General features: G+C 49.1%; 2 protein-coding genes across 2 annotated transcripts in view; both read left to right on the top strand.

Moving 5' to 3' along the window:
- Ift88 (intraflagellar transport 88) overlaps positions 1-21,446 on the top strand; it is a 309,460-nt gene that overhangs the window by 97,518 nt on the left and 190,496 nt on the right. The window lies entirely within an intron of this gene.
- On the top strand, positions 726-16,996 carry Il17d (interleukin 17D). Its single transcript, XM_051195615.1, has 3 exons — positions 726-1,318; positions 1,679-1,974; positions 15,832-16,996. Exons 1-3 carry the CDS (start codon positions 1,304-1,306, stop codon positions 16,145-16,147), a joined length of 627 nt encoding a protein of 208 aa, XP_051051572.1. The 5' UTR covers positions 726-1,303; the 3' UTR covers positions 16,148-16,996.

Raw genomic sequence — 21,446 nt, 5'->3', positions numbered from 1 at the left:
CACTGTTAAAGGTAATCTGGGAGGTGAGAAGTCCAGTGATCAGACCTGGCACTTTGTTGACTGGCCCTGTGCCACTATGGGCATGAAAGGATGCTGTAACAGGACTCGGTGAGTAGTTCCACGGAACTCTGATAATGACAAGCTCAGCCCTGAAATACTCCTACACTGTTTTTCAAACAGAAAATAAGCAATATTTGAGTGCCAATGTCTTTATTCCCATTTTACTAGAAAGGAGACAATATTAACAATTTATGTGCTGGTCGGCAAGTGTTTCATAACCCCAGATGTGTGTTTACTAAGAATTGTAAATTGTTTTAAACTGTAAGGTTTGGAGGGACTTTCAGCGGTAAAGCAGTTACAAAGCATTTTAGTTTTAAAACATCGAAGGCAAGTGTTTTATTGTGCAGCATAACTGAAATGCAATTTAACCACTGGTTTACAATTTGGTTAAAACCCAAAGCTGCAAGCCATTTTAGGGAGTCAAAATTATTATTTTGCACACGTTCAAAACGTTTCCAGCTTGTCTCGACCATTTGTTTTTATTCTCAAAGCGTAAGTGCTCAAAAGTAATCAAACTCATTAGCTGAACGCCTGGCAAGCAAGACATATTTGTAGAACAAACAAGTAGGTGAGCAAGCTCTCTTGAGATCTAGAGAGACAATATGGTCCTTCATTTGAGCTGATTTCCCTTATTAATTCACAGAACTTTAGGCTCGTTTTACATGTCTGCTCACACAATTAATTAATATCATGGTTGAGTTCACCACTACTGTAAAACTAGACCAAGAGATGCCCACTTACAGCCGTGTGTCAGGTGGGGGAGGGTATTTATTACTCTGCCTTTAGCTGAATAGGAGGCACGAGTCATTTTATGAGTATTTAGGGGAAAACAGTTTCCTCTCGCCTCACAGAACGTAACTGTTTATTAATCTATAATTCTTCCAACTATGAAATCCCAGAAGTCGTGGTCCCAAGGAGAAGAGTCCTTGTATGTTTGAGTTCATTCATTTTCAAGTGGCCTGTCGAGCTCCCAGACCGCTTTAATACCTAGAGAAATCCGTTTCCTCTGAGCCAAAGTCGGCCTCCCGCCTGCATCCCCGCCGCCCCACTGGTCGGTGCCGAGACGTCGAGGCCAGTCACCACCTCCTCCTCCTCCAGCCGGGCGGACCGCGCCAGTCCGCTTCTGTGGGGGCGACACCCAGCCCGCAGGCCACACGCCCCGCGTGTGCGGCGCCTTTATTTACTTCGCTCAAGAGTCACCAGCCCCCCTCCTAACAAGTCTGGAAAGCATTCGGGCGACGCGATGCTGGGGACACTGGTGAGTGCCCTCGGGGGGAGCGGCGAGGGCATGGGCGAGGCCGGGCTGGGGCCGCGGGCCGGGCCGAGGGGGAGAAGCGTCTCACGGGCACTCGCAGCCCGCCGCGCAGCAGCCGGGCAGGCACACGCACACGTGCACGCGCGCCCCGCGCCCGCCCCCCGCGCGGGCTGCGGCTCCGGGTGGCGGCGGCGGCGGGGGCCGGGGGCGCGCGGGCCGGCGGCGGGCCGGGCCCCGGGGGCCGCGAGGGCGGCGGGCGGGCGGGGACGGCGCTCGGGGGCCGGCCCGCGCGGCGCCCATGCTCGGGTAGGGCCTCACGGTGTGCGGCTCCCGCGACGCTGAGCGCGGCCTGTCCCGCCGCAGGTCTGGATGCTCGCGGTCGGCTTCCTGCTGGCACTGGCGCCGGGCCGCGCGGCGGGTGCGCTGAGGACCGGGAGGCGCCCGGCGCGGCCGCGGGACTGCGCGGACCGGCCGGAGGAGCTCCTGGAGCAGCTGTACGGGCGGCTGGCGGTCGGCGTGCTCAGCGCCTTCCACCACACGCTGCAGCTCGGGCCGCGCGAGCAGGCGCGCAACGCCAGCTGCCCCGCCGGGGGCCGGCCCGCAGACCGCCGCTTCCGGCCGCCCACCAACCTGCGCAGCGTCTCGCCCTGGGCTTACAGGTGAGCGGGCCTGAGGGGCGGGGCGGGGCCTGCAGGACAGGTGGGTGGGGCAGGGTGGAGTCGGTGGGGCGGAGCCTGGAGGGCGGGGTGGAGCCTGCACCGGACAGGGCCCGCGGGAGGGGCGTGGCCTGGGGTATAGGTGGACCGCACTTGAGGGAGGGACAGGTCCTGATGGGGATCGGGTGAAACTAGCGGGATGGGGCGGGGCCATCTGGAGCCTGAGGGGCGGGACCTGAGGAACAGGTGGGCGTGGCGGAGCTGATGGGTGAGGCAGGGTGTAACCACTGGGATGAGCCACCGAAGCAGGACAGGTGGGGCTGGTGTCGGCTGCGCGGTGAGCTGGGGAGGAGCCAGGAGAGGGAGATGGGATAACTAAATTGGGAATGATTAGTCTCTAGAGAGGTCTGTCACGTTCTTCGAAGAAATGCTGTTCCCTCTTGCCAGCTCTTCCTGCATTTGTTATGCAATAAATACCAGTTGAGCACCTAGTCTTTACCAGATACATCCTGAGGGATCAATCCAAATGACCCTTTATTAAAGCATGAGAGGTTTTGCCCGGGACGCCTGTGAGTGTGATCTGGAGGTGCTGGGCGCTGAGAGCTAGGAGGCACACCCTCTGAGAGGATGTCTGGGGAAACTGTAATATGCGGACAGACATTAGGTGACTAGGGAGGGAGAGAACACCTTTTGAGAGTGAAAGTGACGGTCTAGATGCATGGAGGATAGGCAACATTCTGAGGGAAGTGCGGGCTGGGCAGCAAGAAGTGTGAACACAGGGACCTGTGCTCAAATAAGAAGGCACAGGAGGGAGCCCTCACACTGCCCTGAAGATGAGAAAGATTTGCATGATGGCTGAGAGCCCCTTGATGGGGGCTGGATGAGGAAGAGGAAGAGAAGAGCGTGGCACCTACAGAAAGCTAGCTACCAGCAAGGCTTTTGTATGTTTGCCTTGTCATGCTGGAGACAACACCTGTCCCATCACTGAGCTGCATCCCATCCCTGTAGTGTGCTTTGGCTTTGCTTTGTTTTGTTTGGGAAACAGGGTTTCCCTGTATAGCCCTGGCTATCCTGGAACACTCTAGACCAGGCTGGCCTCGAACTCACGGAGATCCTACTGAGTGCTGGAATTGAATGTTTCTTGGTTACCAATAACATATGACCACCCACTCTTGTATCCCAGTAAGGATATTGTTTGTCAGTTGCCATTACTGTCACAAATACCTGGGCCGACAAGTGGCTCAGCAGATAAAGTTGCTTGCTGGCAAGGCTAATGACCCGAGTTTGACCCCCAGAACCCACACAATAGAAAGAAAGACCCCAGCAAGTGTCCTCTGACCTCCATAGACAAGATTAGCACATCATACACAAAATAAGTAAAAACATACAAATACCTGAGATAATGGCCTTAAGAGAAAAAAGGGTTGGCTCAGTTTTACAGACTTCAGTCCATGATCAGGCAGACATATTGCTGTAGGCTCCGGTGAGGTGCCAGATGGCAGTGGCTCGGGGGCATGTGGCAGAGGAAAAACTAATTACTAGGAAAGGGAGAAAAGGGAAGGGATGAGAGCCCCACAGCCCTTCAAGAGCACGCTCAAGTGACCTAAATGCCTCTAGAACCTTCCAACCGCAGCACCCTGAGGAGAAAGCCTTTGCCAAGGTGCAAACTGTAGGTTTGCAGGTTCCAGTGAGGGATAGCGTGCCTGCTGGGCATGCTGCAGTGTTTCCCTCAGATGACCGTGAGGGCCTCAGCTGAGGCCGCACTGTGGAAAGAGTGGTATCAGGAGAGACCTGGGTGGGTGGGTACTTGAGTACTAAGGAGGGAGGGAGCAACAAGGGTGTGAACTTCGGCCTGGGTCACCTGGGGCTGATTTTGTCAGTTCCCTTGAACTGTACCTCCCCTCTCCAATTGCCATCCCCTTAGGCTGCCCTGAGAAGCTGAAGTTTAGAGCCTCCCTTGATTGGGCTGCTTTTTGGGCCAAGTTCACCTGTGGTCCAGCCCTTCTCACAGCTCCACCCACATGGAAGTGAACCCATATGGGACCACCCTCTTTAACACATCCTAGCTCTACAGGGAAACAGTGCTGGAGTTGAGGCTGGCCCAAAGGCCACTCCAGGCTCACACACACACACACACACACACACACACACACACACACAGACAGGTAACCCACAGCAAGTCTCAAGCCCTCGGGAGGTATGTCGCCTATGGCCCCTGCCAAGGCTGTGGAGCACAGAAAGTAATAAGTGCTCGAAGAGGAAGCACAGAGTTAAGTCTTGTGCCTATTGAGTCTTATTGCCTTCAAGATGGACACCTGGTATGGACAAGAAAGAGCAACGCTGGAGAACCAGTTGGCAGTTCTTGCATCCAGCATCCTACATGGGAAGTTAGGTTAAGCTGTTCCTGATGCAGGCCGACACTTGCACCTCCCGTGGTCACATCTGAAGGCAGGGTAGGGGAAAGAGCCCCCATACTTGGGGTCACCCCATCTGCCCTTTGCCCTTCCCTTCCGGTAGCTTATCCTGATTAGAAGGAATCTAGGCTTTAGGGGATCATGTTGGGCCATTGTTGCAGGTGCTGATAGATGAGGCTGGCCCTGTTTCCTTACCTCTCTGTACACGCCCTCCATTGCCACTCACCTCCTAAGTTGAGGAGGCTAGAAAAGGTGCAGACGAGAAAGTACAGAGCCTCATCTGTGAGAGGACTGGGAAAGGGACTTCTGAGGACCCTGGTGGCCTGAATGGAAGTGATCCCTCCAAATCCCACCAGCTCAGGTTCAGGAGTGACACCAGCTGCAGAGGTGGTACACTCATCCTCAGGTCTGCAGATTCTGCATCCACAGAGCTAACCAGTTGCAGATGGAGGATGTCTGAGAGAGCTTGCATCTGTGCTGATATGCAGTCTTTCTCAGTGTTACTCCCTAAGCAACACGGTGCAGCGGTGTACAGAGCATGGCTGTGTTAAGCATGTAGAGATGGCTGAAGTCTATAGGAGGGTATGCATAGGTTCTCTGCAAATTCAACATCATTGTATATATGGAGTCTGAGTGTCTGGGGAGCTTGCTTTTCTCCTAGATTCCCAGAACTGTTCCCTATGGGGATGGAGAACTGCAATGACCATATTCCTATAGGCAAAGCAGAAAGCTAAGGAAGATGGGTAGAAAATACCACGGCACACGAAAGATCACTGTAGGTGGAGTAGAGGATTTAAAGCAGTCCCTGAACTGTCAGCAGGCTTCTGTGTTTGGGGAATGGCGATCATGGTTTCAGGACAGCTGGGTCTCCAGCTGGAAGAAAATATGGTTGGATCTCACTCCTATGTGACAACAAATTCCAGATGATTCAAAGATTTGAGTGTAAAAAAATAAAATAAAATAAAATAAGGCCACAAAGAGGAAGAAAAACACGAGCCATTTTATTTATAATCTTGGTGTGGAGGAGGCTTGTTTAGCAGCTCACAGTCCCAGACATCATAAAAGATAAGATTAAGATATTCAGTTATATAATTACATGCTGTGTTGTCTTGGCAAAATAACCTAGAGTATAGGGCAAGCCAGGGGGAGAAATATTTGCAACCCATGTCACAGAGGTCTCCTTTCCCAAAGAGCTACTGCAAACCAATAAAGCCATGGCATCAAGGGAAAATGGGCCAAGGTCGGGGCACATTCAGAGAGGGGAAACCAGATGAGCCGGCTCTCTCCATGTGAAGAGCTGCACACTGCAATCAAGGAAGCAAAACATGTAGAAACCATAGTGAGAAAGTTTGGTTTTTGCAGCCGTCATCTGGCTGCTTTGATAAAGGTGGAGGAAGAAGGAAGCCAACATCCTGGTGCAGTGGAGGCGTGTGGATTGGGATGACTTGGAGAGGAGGAAGTGGGGATTGTAATTATCCAAAAAAATCTGGCTTCAAGCTCTGGGCTCAAGCGGTCTCCTGCCCTCATCTCCCCAGTGGTTACAGGTGCACACCTGTGCCTGGCTCAGTCTCAAACTTTATATGCACTTGACCCAAAGATTCGACCTATCGATGTTTCTCCTGCAGACCCATGTGTCCACAACCAAAGGACTGTAGAGTAAGGATATTAGTTATTGCTGGAGCAGCAAGGGTTGCAAGGCATCAGTGTCCACCAATAGACAGTGATTGTATAAGAGCCATGAAGAGGGAGGTAGCATTTAGCTCACGTAAGCTCTCTGGGCATTCCTCAAGGGAAAAGGAATTAACATGCAATTGCTTTTGTGTTGAAAGAGAAATTGATATAATACATACATAATGATATTTTTTCTTTCTTTTAGTCAGGGTCTCAGTATGTAGCCCTAGCTGGCCTGGAAGCCATAGACTGCTAGAACCAAAGGATCACATGACCACACCCACCTACTTTTTTTTTTTTTTTTTTTTTTTTTTTTTTTAAGAGATGGGTCTCACTATATTGTTCAGGCTGGTCTCAAACTCCTGAGCTTACGTGATCCTCCTGCCTCAGCTTTCTGAGTATCTGGGACGGCTACTGTACTACTGTGCCTACTGAAGACATTTTCTTTGTTAAATGTTGAGAGGGGAAGTTCCTCAACCCTGAGGAAAAGGCAGACACCACAGAACTAGAGCCTGGGCTTCTGAGCCGCACACAGAGCCATGAGGGGCTTGTTTGTTCATAAAGGCTGGGAGCTTATGGAAGGGGTGCTGTGGGCATTGAGGTTGGGTTTTCAGAGCGCTGTGACTCCATGGCTGGGCTGAGCTCTGAAGATGTTACAGCTTGGACATGAAGAGATAGTTGCCAGGTGACAAAGCCAAACCAGTACAGCTGGGGTACTGGACGCCACGGACCTCGACCCTCTGGCAGGGCCCAGGGTGTTATTAGGAAAACAACATTCATTGCCCAAAGCATAAAAATATTTTCTCGTTTACCTCTGTGGCATGATATGTTTGTTTCTCCTTTGCTTAAAAATACCAAAAATAAATCAACTTGGTTGCTTAGAAAGTTTTTTAAACAGTAGGTTAATATATTCAGAAATCTACTGCTGGGACACTAGAGTTTATTAAAGTTTAAAGACACACCAGCTTGTATGATGACACCCCAAGTATAAACACCTGCCAGTGCTCCAAGCAATTTTAGCTTGTTTATTCCTCTAGTAATAGGCTAAAAAATATATTTTCTCTAGGATATGAAAAATGCAAAATAGTTTATTTTTAGGCTTTATTCATTACTTTTTATATAACCCCCCCCACACACACACACACACAAGAATCTAAGAGGCTACACCTAAATTTATTTAATAACAAACAAGATTTGTTAGCTCTTGGTGGCCAACAGCAAGTAGATGTGCCTCAGGCCTGTAGGTGGATGTCGGGGTGACCCCTTGAATCCTTTCCCAACGTTCTGTGGAAACGCTCTGGGCAAGTCCATACATCCCTGATTTTCCCTCTTTCCAAGGCAACTTCAAGTTCAAAGTTTGCCTCCAGAATTCTCCACAGGAAGAAATCCCACTTACCATGGTACAGCAGGTGTACTATGAGGGCTCCCTGTCCTGGACACCCTGGCTGCCCCACACCAGCCTGCTGGGGGTGGCCTGGACATCTCTTCTAGTGTCCTGATGGAACAGAACTGAAAGCAAAGGTTGGGGAGGACAAGTGACTTAAAAACAGATACACAGAGCCAGGCAGTGGTGGTGCACGCCTTGAATCCCAGCACTTGGGTGGCAGAGACTGAGTTCAAGGCCAGCCTGGTCGACAGAGGTTCCAAAATAGTCAGGGCTTCACAGAGAAACCCTATCTTGAAAAACAAAACAAAACAGACATCCCGGCCACCAGGATGTGTCAAGGTATAACTTTAGCAAGGGATTAAGGGGCTACCTCAGCATCTACTCACAGGTGTGTGGCATAGTCTCGGTGTGCGGAGAACCTTCTACTCCCTAAATGTAACAATGGTCATGTGGTCTCCAGTTACTGTACTGGTGGGCAGACAAGGTTACCTGCCCAGTGATGGCCTGGGCACTCAGAGTGACCTTGGGCCCCAACAAACTGTGGCCTCTCTTTGTGGATGTTGCATAGACAGGATGACTCACCTAAGCAGCCCTTTTCCCTGTGACATAGCCATTAGCTACTCTATCTTCCCCAAATGGCAGCCTGCGGTCATATTTGCCCATCAAATGTTAACAAGGGCTCAACAGAGCCCACACAGGAACAAGGGGAGCCACTGGCCCTGAGTGCTGCTATGAGCACAGATACCGGTCACATCAATTTCTGCCCAGCAAATCTTAAAAGAAAATTAACTCCAAGGCAGCAAGACGGTGTGGCACACACCTGCCATCTGCCATCTCAATGTTCAGGAGGCTGAGAAAGGAGGTCGGGTTTTGAGGCTCTCAAACTACATAGCATTACCCTGTCTCACACATCAAATACATGAACATTAGAGAGAGGTAAAAAATAGAGAGGACCTTTGCCTTCACCTCCTTTTCAGTGTCTGCAGTTACCCAAAGTCAACTGAAAATACTGCCTGGGAAATGCAGGCAGTCTCAGTAGAGACTTGAACTACCCACCCCCTTCTTCAATGCATCCACATTATGCATGCCGACCTCCCAACAGCCACTCACTAGCCATCTTAATTATCATAGGGGCATCCAGGTACTGCCATGCTGTGTGCAAGTGGCCATTGCATAGTCACCAGTGATCTGTCATAACACCTTGCTCACTTCATCTCCTGTAGATGCTCGATCATCTCATGAAAAGGGTAAATACAGCACAATGAGATGTTGAGGTTCATAGAACTTTTATTATAGTATTGACTGTTCTGTTTTATTTTAGTTAACCTGGAGTGCCAAATTTATAAATTAAACTTTAATTTATAAGCAATCTGGAGTTTCAGGCACATTTCTAGGAAGGTATCTACTAGATAAGAGTTGGGGGGCCGTCTGCAGTTTAATGTTAGAGGAAACTATGCCCACAGCAGTTAGCCCCTTAAAAGCATTCCTACTTGCCTTTTAAAAAACATACCCTCCTACCTTTATGCATTTTCAAATTGGTGCCAAGGCTCCAGTACAATGAGATCTGCAAACTGACCAGTCACAGGCCCAAGGATCCATCCTTCCTTGCAGAGGTGACTCTGGCCAATAGGGGGCAGCACAAGGCAAGTATCCTGTCGGATAGTGGCCCAGCAACTCTCATCTCTTTGGAATTTGGGGGTGGCAGTCCTTTCATAAGCAAGTTTTTCCTTAGTAATGTCACTTTTAACTGTGCCTCTGCCTCATACCTGTGGGTTACTCCAAATGACCTTATGACAACGTCACAAACCTCCGTCTTCCAGGAAAACCTGGATTCTGTTTTATACGATGTACTGACCGAGCCACCGCACTATGACCTTCCCACACCAGCTTATCAGAATAGTATTCTGTTAAGGAAAAAAGAGGGTGACATGAGGAAAGGGACAAGCACCCGAGTCTGCTTGGGAGTCTCCACGGTAGTGTTCATCCCTATTGGCCCCTGTAGAAAAGGAGGCACGCTTTCTCGTTTTTCCCAAGCAGTTTTACTGAGATGTTATATATGTACATGTATATATGTACAAGTGACCTTGACTTTGCTCAAGTACAGAGCCGCCTCCCCCCTGTGGGCTTCTCAGAATACAGCCTGCTCTGCTGCACCTGTCACCTGTCAAGGAGTAAAAATAAACACATTGTCATGGAGCATTGTTCCCGGATTACCCTCAGCTTTGATGGTTGGTTGCCCTCCAGGGCCGGGGCTTTACTTTAGCATGCAGAGTGCTGCCAGGGAGGATGACTATATTTCACCCTCTGGACACCTCTTTCAGCGCTCCTCACCTGAATAAAATGTGTGTGCCCATGCCAACAAGAGGATTTGGGCAAATGCGGGCAGTCCCACACAGAAGTGACATTCCTTCTGATATCTGTCCCCCACAGATGGCACATTAAGAAGGTGAAAGAGAGGGCATATCTCCCCAAATTACTACGTTGTCAAGGAGAAAATACCAGGAACTCTTAGAGTTAAAGAGGCCAGGCTAGTTAGTATATGTGAATTGCCCCTCCATGGCGACAGCTGGCTCGCTGGACCAGGTGGGCTCCTCCCTCCACACCCAGATGCCTTCCTCCCCCATTGTTCCCAGGTCGGGAACATCAAAGATGTGTCTGGAACCACATTCTACAGCTTCCCCTGGAGAGCATGAGTGAGTTTTTCCTTTGAAGAGATGCTTCCCAGCTGCTCCAAGCGTCACATTTACCATGACAGAAGAATGAAAGCCTTCGAGAAATCTGGGCTATCATTCTCATTCCATTTTCTTCTTGTGCAAGATCCACAGCCACCACCAGGACCTTTCAAATTCTTTCCTAATACTCTGTTCCTCTGGCTTGGCCACTTGGTGAATAGATTTTATACCAAACAAGTGGATTCCCAGGTTGGACCATCGCTATGTGCCAGGAGTGGGACTGGATGCTAAGTATCCACAGACCACGCTGCAGTTCCCCACAAGTGTGAGAGGGAGGTGGGTGGGCACCATTGTTCCAGTACCTCTACTACCCCCTCCCCGCATGTGAGACGGAGGGTGGCCAGGTGAGCCTTCCTGCTGCTAGCAGCCCTGAGCTTGCTTTGTTGGCAGAAGAGTCACATTTGCTCTGGAGCTGCCCCAGGCTCAGCCTCCGCTCTGCCAAGTTCAGATGGCAGCAGCTAGAACAGGACGGACCTCTAACTGTCCTTGGCCAGGTGAAGCCCCATGGGGATCTATGTCCTGGTCAGGACTGCTGCAATCCCTGCAGAATTTTTCCATGTGCTCTTTCATGAGAAATGTGCCGTGGTTTCTTCTAGGGGCCAGAGAAGTGTTTTTCAGTGTTTCTTGGCAGCAGACACTGAAGCTCTTTGGCTCCCTGGGGCCCTAGCAAATGGAAGGAGGGTGGAGTTGATGGGCCTGCTGGCCACAGCTTCCCCCTAGAGGGAAGCTGTCTGTAGCCTCCAGTGTCCCCAGTTACCCCCTGCTTACCCACAGAGCCCACTCCTCCAGGTCCTGGACAGTAGTTTATATACAGGGAGATTTCCCCTATAGTGTGGTGACTCCGGCCCACCCCAGCTGGAAGGAAGGCTAGCTCCAAAGGGAACATGGGAGATTAGAAGGTTACAAATCCTCTTTTTTTTTTTTTTTTTTAACCCACAGTGCTGGGAGCGGAAGCCTAAATCGACTCTCAGAAGGGGCTAGCACTGTACCCTGGAGAGGCACCCAGGCCTCAAACCTTCATATTTCAGTACTTCTTTTTCGTTTTAAGACAGGGTCTTGTTACACAGCTCAGGCTAGCCTCAGACTGTGGCAATCCTCCTGCCTCAGCCTCCCAAATGCTGGGATTGCAAGTGTGTATCAATCATCAGGTCTGGCTTCATTACTTTTCTTAAACATGGAGACCAAACAGCCTGAACAGCCTGTGAGAATTATTTGGGAGGCTTTTTTTTTTTTTTTTTTTTTTAAATGGCAACATCTTGGCCTCATTCCAGAGCAATTAATTCAGAATCTCTAGGGGTGAAGGAAGAGAGTGACTATTTTTAAAAAACCCACTTATGTACCTCCAATGAAGCACAAGTAAGTCCCATAGCCATCCCATGGCCATGCCGACGCCTGGGTTATAGTGACCTGTATGAACTGTTAGCATGGAGGACAGTCTGGGGCTGGTTTGGTCACACAGAAAAGGCACTGGGAAAAATGTGCCATCCAGTTGTTGGCCGCTAGCTGCTGTCATTATGTCCGTGGTAACAATGGCTAGCCGTCCAGAGTAGATGTAGTACTGCTGCTCGGTGAAGCCATATTTCTGAGGACTCATCTTCAAGACGTCCAGTTTAAGTAAGCAGAGCAGACGGCTGCACACTCAGACAGTGGCTTTCTCAGACTGCCAGCCCCCAAATCATGACACAGAGACTTAATATGAGTTATGAGTGCTCAGCTTACCTTACACTTGCCTTACTAGCTCCTCTAACTTAATTTAACCTGTTTCTCTTCATCTACATTTTACCTCTGGACTTTTTACCTTTTATTCTGTATGTCCTACTCCATGTTTGTCTGTCTGGCAGCTGCCTGGCTGGCAAGCCCCTCTCTCCCTCAATCTTTCCTTCTCTCCTCTCCTGAGCCCAGATTCCTCCTCCCATTTACCCTATCTGCCAGCCCCTCCTGTCTCTCTACTGCCTAACTATTGACCCTATAGCCTTTTATTAGACCAATCAGGTGCCTTAGGCAGGTAAAGCAACACAACTTTACATCACTAAACAAATGTAACCATCTTTACATAGTTAAAGTAATATTCCACAACACACAAGAAGACTAGAAATTATAGTTCTGTTCTTCTAAGACATGTTAATTTTTTATTGGCACAATAATTATGCATATTCATGAGCACCATGTAAGGTTTCAATACATGAGTACATTATATAAAGAAAAAGTCAGGATGATTGGCACATCTCTGTCAGGAAACCGGGTCCCAAACTTGATGTGGCCCAGGCTGTCCTGCAACTTATAGTCCTCCTGCCTCAGCCTTCTGAGTACTACATTGACAGGTGTGTCACACCCCACTCTGCCAGAGCCTTCACTTTAAACAAGAGCCATACTTGGTTCTGCTGCAGGTTCTCAAAGCCCCATGTTGGTAGTCTTGCTTGAACTGACAAGGGCCTTCTCAGAGGATTCTCAGCTGATGTTATAGACTAAAGAATACACTCCCTTGAGGGAATTTTCCAAGACCTTTCCAAAACTCAAGCCTGATCTAAAGGCCCCTCAGGAAGCTGGCAAAGTAGCCTTCCTGTCAAACCATCTCCTTCAACTGGCAGCAGTAATGGTTTGCTCTGGGTCACTGTGGGTGACTAGACTGAACCAACATTTTCTTTCCAGGACTCCTATCTGCACTTTGCTGCCTTTTCTAGAAAGTCTGCTGGGCTGGACTCACTGGCCCTCAGTGCTGCTGACTCAGGCTGCTGAGGCCATTTTGTCCCCACTTCTCATGGGTGCCCTGGACTTCTGGTCATGACCTCTTAGCTTGTTGCCTGGGGTTGGAGATTTTTGGTTTGCTCAGGGAGAATCAGTCATCCTTGGGTTCTGCTACTTTGAAATGGAAATATGTTTTTCAAAGTGGCAAACTGTGCTGGTGGCTGCCTGGCTACACTTGGCCCTGAGATGCACACATCAGGTGGCAGATTCCTCCTGGGAACGTGTTCATTGTTCTCTGAGCTCTGCCTCCGGAACCGCTTAGAATTGTTTCCTACGTGTCCAGGCCCAGGGGCATCAAGCGCTCTTTTTCTGTCCCTGCTGTCACTTACATTCCTCCAAGAGCTCAGCTTCCATCACCTCTAATCATCACTGGAGGACTTGTCCTTTGTTCTTGGATTAAGACCCACCAGCTGTCACTCACCCCAGCCAAACTTCATGGGGGCCAGGGCTGCTCCTGAGATTCGTCAGTGGGGAAAAGTTGATGTGTTTCAAGAAGGGCCTATGCCAAGTTTGCACACAATGGGGACTGGCCAGGGAGGCCAGGAAGGGTTTCTGCTGGGCTACATTTCCATGTTTGGAAAAGAAAGGGGATCCCTACGGAGGCCTTGCTCTTTCTTTCCCATGGAGCTGGTGATTTCTCCAGATTAGGCAGGAAGCTGGGCACCCATAAACTCAGGGACTACTTGCCTTTCTGAGTGAAATGGCACTGCTGTGGAAGGTCTCCAGGTCGAGTACCTTCCTGTGCAGGGAACAACCAGGTCTCAAAGACACATTTTTAAAATACCCCATGTTCATTCCTTCATTCTATCCCAGGAGGCAGGTGGGATGGGGATGTGGGTGTCTTGTCACTGGCCTTTGTCCAAAGGGTTCAAGGTGAAGTGGAAAGGTTTGGTCTGGAACCAACTGGAGTGCTGGGATGGATATTTTTAGTTGGATGAGCTTTTAGCTACTAGGCACCAAAGCAATAACAATTTCACCTACAAAACTAACAAGAGTAGCATCTGAATGCTGGCTGCTCCTGAAGGACACCCAGGATTCCGGTTAGCACCGAAAGGGGTGCGTGATGGTCTTGGGTCAAACAGATATGCCAAAGAGAAGCACCTCATCTCAGTAGGTCTTCCCAGAGTTCTCTTGAGTTCTCCAGGAGTGTCACTGGATGCTGGGTAGCCTGTCTTCTTCCCCCATCCAGAGAGCTACTTTGATTAAATTCCTGCCCTCTGGTCTAGCTCCCACCAGATCCCTAGCCTGCCACCACACACATGAGCACACACGATCACAGACTCAGCACACACAAACATGCTCCCACATTCAAACATGCTCATGCCCTATACATATCTGTGTACCATACATGCTCACATACAGCCTTGAATCTATACACACAGGTCCTCTGGAACATTCTTACACTCACACATGTGCCCTCATTTCAAGCTTAGGTATGGTAGCACACAACTTTACTCCTGACACTCAAGGGGCAGAGGCAGGCAGATCTGTGAGTTTGAGGCCAGCATGATCTACATAGAGAGTTCCAGTATGGCCTGTGCTATACAGTGAGACCTTGTCTTAAAAACAAAACAAAACTGGTATGAAATTAAGTAAGGACTTCCCATATAGCCTTACTCTTCACTAGACTCAGGCTACTGTTTGGTGCCTCCCATTGCTGTCCCCAGGTAGCAAGGTAAAGGCTAACAGATGATGGATGTGAGGGGCTCTAGAAAGAGCAGACCCATAAGGGATGCATAGGTTAGTGGACATGGATGTAGGCACACAGAAGACCCATGAGCAATGAGAATAATGCTTCCCTCACCAAGGAGACATTCAAGAAGGGTCCTGGGTCCCTGCCGATGACCCTCTGGGTCTCGGCAGCTGTGTAGGTGGCTGCTGTGAGAGCAGGCTCTGTCCTGGGTTGCTTTTGTCTCCAGGTTAGCCTCTGGTTATAGCTAACTATGGCCTCCCCTAGGATTTGGCCACAGGCTACCCTGGAGCTGTTTACATTTGGCATCTGATTTGAAACTGAAAGACTTGGAGATAAATCAGAATGATGGAATTTAAAGGTTTTTTTTTTTTCCAATTTTAAGTGTCCCTGGCCAGCCAGCCAGCCCTCCCATTCCCTGCTGCTGCTTTAGCTTCTTTAGAGAACACACAGCATGACCTTCTGTACAGGTGTGGCTATCTGCAGGAACTGTACCTCCCCGCAGGGAACACATCTGAGCTGCAGAGCCTGGCAGGCCTGGAATTGAAATCACAGAGCTGGCTCCTCAGGGTTGACAAAACAGCCCAGGGGTCACCTACATGTTGTACCAGTGACCTTGGCACAGGGTAGGGTTTTGTTTTTTTAAATAATGTATCTATTTTTATATATTTGGTGGTTTTTAGTTTTGTTTATTTGCTTGCTTGCTTGCTTTTTCGAGACAGTTTCTCCGTGTATTCCAGGCTGGCCTCACAGAGCTCTTCCTCAAGGCATGTTCCACTAACACGCAGGTGCACTGATGTTTTACCTGCATGTATGTCTGTGTGAGGGTGTCAGGGTGTTGGGTCCCCTGGAACTGAAGTTACAGACAGTTGTGAGCTGGGAATTCAACCCAGGTCCTCTGGAATGCCGAGCCATCTCTCCAGCCCCAATGCAGCGTAGTTTTATAGACACTCAAGGATAGTGGTCCATGCAGCATCCAGGATCTCAAATCTGACTGAGGTCAAGCTGCACAGGAGAGCAATCTTTTCCAGGTCAGAGCTCACCGCCTAGTGGTCTCTCTTCCAAGTGGGCCCTACCAGGATGCTAACTGCTGAATGAGTCGTTGGGCCCAGCCCTACTCAGATCTTCCTCGTTTGGCCCAGTTTGCTATATAGCCCAAGCCGGCCTTGAACTCACGGTGATGCCCCTGCCGCAGCCCTCACGCTCTCGCTCTGTTGGCAGGATTTCGTACGACCCTGCTCGCTTCCCGAGGTACCTGCCTGAGGCCTACTGCCTGTGCCGTGGCTGCCTGACCGGGCTCTTTGGTGAGGAGGACTTCCGCTTCCGCAGCACACCTGTCTACTCCCCAGCCGTAGTGCTGCGCCGCACGGCGGCCTGCGCGGGCGGCCGCTCAGTCTATGCCGAACACTACGTCACCATCCCGGTGGGCTGCACCTGCGTGCCGGAGCCGGACAAGGCCTCGGACGGCGCCAACTCCAGCATGGACAAGCCAGGAGCCAAGCTGCTGCTCGGGCCCGACAGGCCAGCCGGGCGCTGATGACGATGGGACTGGGGCTGGCCGGCACCACCCAGCTTCCTGCGGGCTTCTGTCCCCCCAACCCATCCCCACCCCTCTCACACACTCCCATTGTCCATCCCTGTCCCCGCGGCTTCCTACTATTTCCGAAGGAACAGCTACATAAGCTTTAAGTATATTTGTATTTTTCAAAGTAGACACTACATACCTAAGGCTATTTTGAGTAGAGGCAGAAACTATTTTCATATTAGTAATTTAGAGCAAGCATGTTATTTTTAAAATTTTCTTGACATACAAGCGAATTATAAACATCCGTTTTCCTCTAATAGGATTCTTGCGTCCATAATTGTGGTGCTCAGATAAACTTCTTTTAGCCGACACTGTGCCCTGTCTCTGAGTTCAGCCTTTTGCCAAGGCTCACCAAGGTGAAATGGGTGCTCTGAATCTGTGCCCTGAAGGCCTCTCAGGTCAAAAGAGAGAGGGATTTGAAGGGTCTCCGGTTCTAGAAACCAACTTCTCTTCTGTTCTTTAGCATATGGATGGTCTCAACTTTATGACAGTTTAATTTTTTTTTTTTTTTTTTTTTGGTGTTTTTTCTTCCACTTTTGAAATCCACTGGTCCAAATTTATGGCAGGAGGTGGAATGTGACAGCTTAGACAGTTCTCAGGGAGCTCCAAACACATATGGGCTTAGTTTTATGGGCTTTTGGCTCAAGCCAAGCCTGTGGAGGAAGAGGGAGGGGGTGTGGAGGCCTTTCTCTGGGTATTAAACTGGGGGCTAAATCCTTACTCTCATTTAAGTGGGAAATCTGCCCCGAGCATATTTGTAAAAGTTCTGTCTACACCACTAAAACAATGGTAGCTGAAGGAAGTTGGCTGTGTGCATTTCATTTCTTTCCAGATTTTGCTTAGAACTTGTTTGGAGAGTTGGGAAGAAGCCCAAACCCTTGGGCATTCAAAGTAGGATCTCAACCAGTGTGCCACACCCTCTCCCTTTCAGGGAATAGGAAAAAAAAAAAAAAAAAAAAAAGGTGTCATGGAGGCCCTTGGGTCACTGGAGATGTGCCCCTGGGACATAGGTCTGTCACTAAAGTGCTTGCTGTACAAGCTTGAGGACTTTTTCATCCCCATATCTTTTTTGTTCAGACGACCCACCTAAATCTGGGCCACACCTTCTGGTGGCAGCCCATGTAGAGTTGGGAGAGAAAAGCTTTAGGTTTCTGCCTGCTTGCCCTCACCCTCACTGTTAATTCATCTATCCTGAAGCAACCCTTCACTTGTATTAGAGCCTACTTCTTCAAGATTCAGACCTATGCCAAAAAGCAACTGAGACACCCAGCTGCGTAGACTGAACAGTAATTGGATTCTTAAACTTTCTGACAGGACACAGTTCTGTTCCTAGAGACTTATTAGATACACCATTGTGTTCAGTTGACATTAACTATGACACACTGTCTCTAAACAACATAATGCAACCAGCCAGCTTTGGGCTAATACCAGCAATTCCATGTTCAGGGACCAATTACCCAAACTTCTTAGTTTATTTTCTCATCAATGCAAAGGAGAAAATACAACAATAAGATGTTTCTTAGTAATTGGCTCCAGCTCTGATTTTAGAAGTGAAAGGGAGGGGCTGGAGAGATGGCTCAGAGGTTAATAGCTCTGGCTGTTCTTCCAGAAGTCATGAGTTCAATTCTCAGCAACCACATGGTGGCTCCCAACCATGTAAAATAAGATCTGGTGTGCCGGCAACATGCAGATAGAACACTGTAAAATCATGAAAGAAAGGAAGGAAGGAAGGAAGAAGGTGAAAAACAAGAGACTTGTTTAAAAGTCCCCCATGTCTTTCATTTGCTCTTGCAGTGGATTCAAGAAACATTTAGATTCTGTGAGCAAAACTGCAAAAAACCAGTACCTCCTTCCCTCCCTCTCTCTCCCCCTTCAGGATGGGTACTGTGAGTTCAGATCTTCCAACTAGAAAGGGCTCACAAGGGTGAGTAGTAGATGGTTCTTTGCAACCTCTGAAATCTTTGATACTTTGAACTAGTATGGTTCATATTTCAAAGGGTACAGGCCATCACAGGAAAACCTGAAGGCATCAGGTCACATCCCCTGACAGGATGGAGAGAGCTCTGTGTAACCATCACTTTAATGGCTCATGCCTAGTGACTCACTGATAATAGCTAGGATGCAGGATCCACAACCTCCCAAATCAGCTCCAGCAGCTGGGGACCAACTGTTCAAACATATGAGCCTGTGGGAGCCACTTCACATTCTAACCATATACAAAGTGTGAGAAGCAAAGTTGCTCTGAGCATCTGTGGATGCTTGTTCTGTGTCCCCTATTGTGATGTGGGCAGAGAGAGAGAGGAAATGTCTCCTGGGCCAGCCTTCTTGAATTTAGCCCAAGTACCTCTGCCTGGTTAGACAGAATGCACCCAACAAGTCTTCTGAGAGCCCCAGAAACAGCTAAAGGTCTTTATGAGGTTCAGAAATGGGTCATGTATGAACACAGATTTACCACCACTGAGGCAACATCAAGAGTCCCAAAGCCATTAAGTATGTTGGCTACTTCTTAAAGCTTGTTACAGGGCTGGGGATATAGCATGGGGCCCTGGCTTCAACCTACAAAAGATGAGGGGGGTAGAGAACCAAACCTTCATGATGTGGTTCTGTAGGCCTAGCACTTCTGACCGGTTGAGTTGTACCCTGTCTCTTTCCTACAATAGTTGCAGCTTACAGGACAACTTCTTTCTGATTTCTACAGTTAATAGCGCACAGCTCCCAAACTGAACATTCCATACTTTGTCACTTAATGTTTGTTTCTGGCCTAAGGAATTTGTGGCAAATTGATTCCTATAGAAACAATAAGGTAGAGACTATTGTTTATAGAACATTTTTAACAATGTAACATTTGCCAGGTGTCTCATACAAGCAGCACTTCTTATATATAGTGAAGACATCTGGGAATGTGACAGCCAAAGTCTAAGGATCTCAGAGCACAGACTCCTGTCCCTGGCCTCTGCCCCTGGATAGGCCAGGACAGGCTGGTTGTTGCCTGCTGTAGTAACAAGTCCATCTTCTCTGGTGCTGTCCTCCAGTCACTATTGCTGTCTTAGAGTTGCTATTGCTGTGATCAAACACCATGATCAAAAGCAAGTTGGGGAAGGAAGGATTTATTTATTTATTTATTTTATTATTATTATTGCTTACACTTTCTCATCATAATTCATCACTGAAAGAAGTCAGGACAGGAACCTAGAGGATGCTGTTATTGGCTTGCTCCCCATGGTTTGTTCAGCCTGATTTCTTAATAGAACCCAGGCCCAGAAGCCTAGGGATGACCTCACCCACAATGGGCTGGACCCTCCCCCATTGATCACTAATTAAGAAAATGCCCTACAGGCTTTTCTACAGCCTCATCTTACAGAGGCATTTTCTCAATTGAGGCTCGCTCCTCTCTGATGACTATGCCTTGTCTCAAGTTGGCACAAAACTAGCCAACACAGGTGCCCAACAACCAGGATCATTTCTCCTCCCCTGCAAGTGAGTTGTGGTGCTGCCCGAGTCAAGAGTTAAAGCAACTTCCACTTGGAGAATTGCTGGTCAGTGTGGGAGTGGGAGATAGAATAAGTGACATGTGTTGGCCAACTGACATTCTTTTGATCAAAGCAAGTCATCCTTTCCCAGAGAGGCAGAGTCTTATGTTGTTGTTTTGTTTTTAATTTTGACAAGACTGTAGGTCTCAAAAGTTACCAGACCACCAGAAGGATCTTACATACTTACTCATGACTTGTTTCCTGTGAGGGGGTGTGGCACACAAACTGTCAACATGGCTGCTCCATTAGGGCACAGGGTTTATTGTGGGCAAGAGAGAATATACCCAAAGGCATATAGAAAGGAACGCAGATCGGACATGGCCAGGCCTAGGGAAGCAGGAGAGCAGGACAGACTAGTGGAGATAGCAAAAGATATCGCATAGCAAGACAGTACAAGATGTAGACAGAAAAGATAGCAAGAACGCAGATGGACATGGCTAGTGTTCCTTGCTACTGCTTCAGGTAATGAAACAAGACAGGGAAGTGGGAGAGAACAGTGGAGATAGTAAGAGACAGCAGAGGGAGAGGGGGAGAGAGAGGGAAGACAGTATGAGCAGTGAGGCTGACAGTCGGGGGGTGGACAGATCATGTGGGTTACGCGGAAGACAAGTAGATGGCCAAGGGACTCCTTTTGGGGATGGAAAGCCAGTTTCACAAAGTTCCCCATGAACTCTGGCTTTTATCTCAGAAATCCTCCTCTAGTCCAGCTAGAGCTCCTTCCTAGACATATGGAGGGCCTGAGACCCAGCACCCTGAAAGCAGCGCACTGGGTAACTGTAGTGTGACATCACAGCCAGGAGAACAGCAATGACTGTCCTTGGATGCCATCTGGAGTCAGCCAGATTCACGTGCACCCTGTAATGTGATCACAAGCGGATGTGTGAAGCTGCTACCACAGAAAAGGACAGAGCATCCCAGTACCACAGAAGATGACCCTTTGTGGCCACACACAGCCTTCTTTGCCATGTCCCCTCCTGATCCCTGTCATTGCTGCGGTGTTCTCCATTCTTAAATATTGAGACTGGAAACATAGGGAGTGTGGGCTTTGAAGCTGGCTTTTCTACTCGCATAATGTCCCACAAGATCTCTCCAAACTACACATCCATGGTTTGGAGACAGTGACTCAGGCTGGCCCAATCTCACAACAGCCCTGCCTCAACGTCCCCAATGTTGGGACTGCAGGCAGGTGCCACCTTCCACCTGGAAGTTGTCCCTTAATTGCTCTGTAGACTTCTGAGGTATGGATGGATGTAAATAGCTTTTAACTGCGAAGATACAGCTCACCCCCCAGCTCTGTTGCTTGGTTACAGAGTTTGGGCTGGCACTGCCTTCCCCTCTCACAGCGTGGAGTGCTGAGCTGAGCCATGGGCTGGAACAGCCATGCTACATTCCACCAGGGCTCTCAGCTGGAGGGAGGCTGAGCCTGCCCGGGAGGAGCTGCGATGCCGGTGGCTTGGACCATCAACCTGCTGCATGGAGGCAGGTCAGGTGTCCAAGAGCTGCCAGAGCACTCATTCCCAGTCCACTGGGCAAGCAAAAGCTACCCATATTTTGCAAACTTCCAGGAGAGGCCAAGGTCCTGGGCCATTCAGAATGCCTATTCTGTTTCACAGATGTTGAACAATTAGTTAGCTTCTAACATTTCTAAGTCAATGAACATGGGTTGTGTAAGAATCCCAACTTCAAGCCAGGCACTGGTGGCTACACCTTTAATTCCACAC

The sequence above is a fragment of the Phodopus roborovskii genome, unplaced genomic scaffold (assembly GCF_943737965.1).
Source record: "Phodopus roborovskii unplaced genomic scaffold, PHOROB, whole genome shotgun sequence".
In the NCBI taxonomy this organism is placed as follows: domain Eukaryota; kingdom Metazoa; phylum Chordata; class Mammalia; order Rodentia; family Cricetidae; genus Phodopus; species Phodopus roborovskii.
This window is presented reverse-complemented; position numbering and strand designations above follow the sequence as displayed.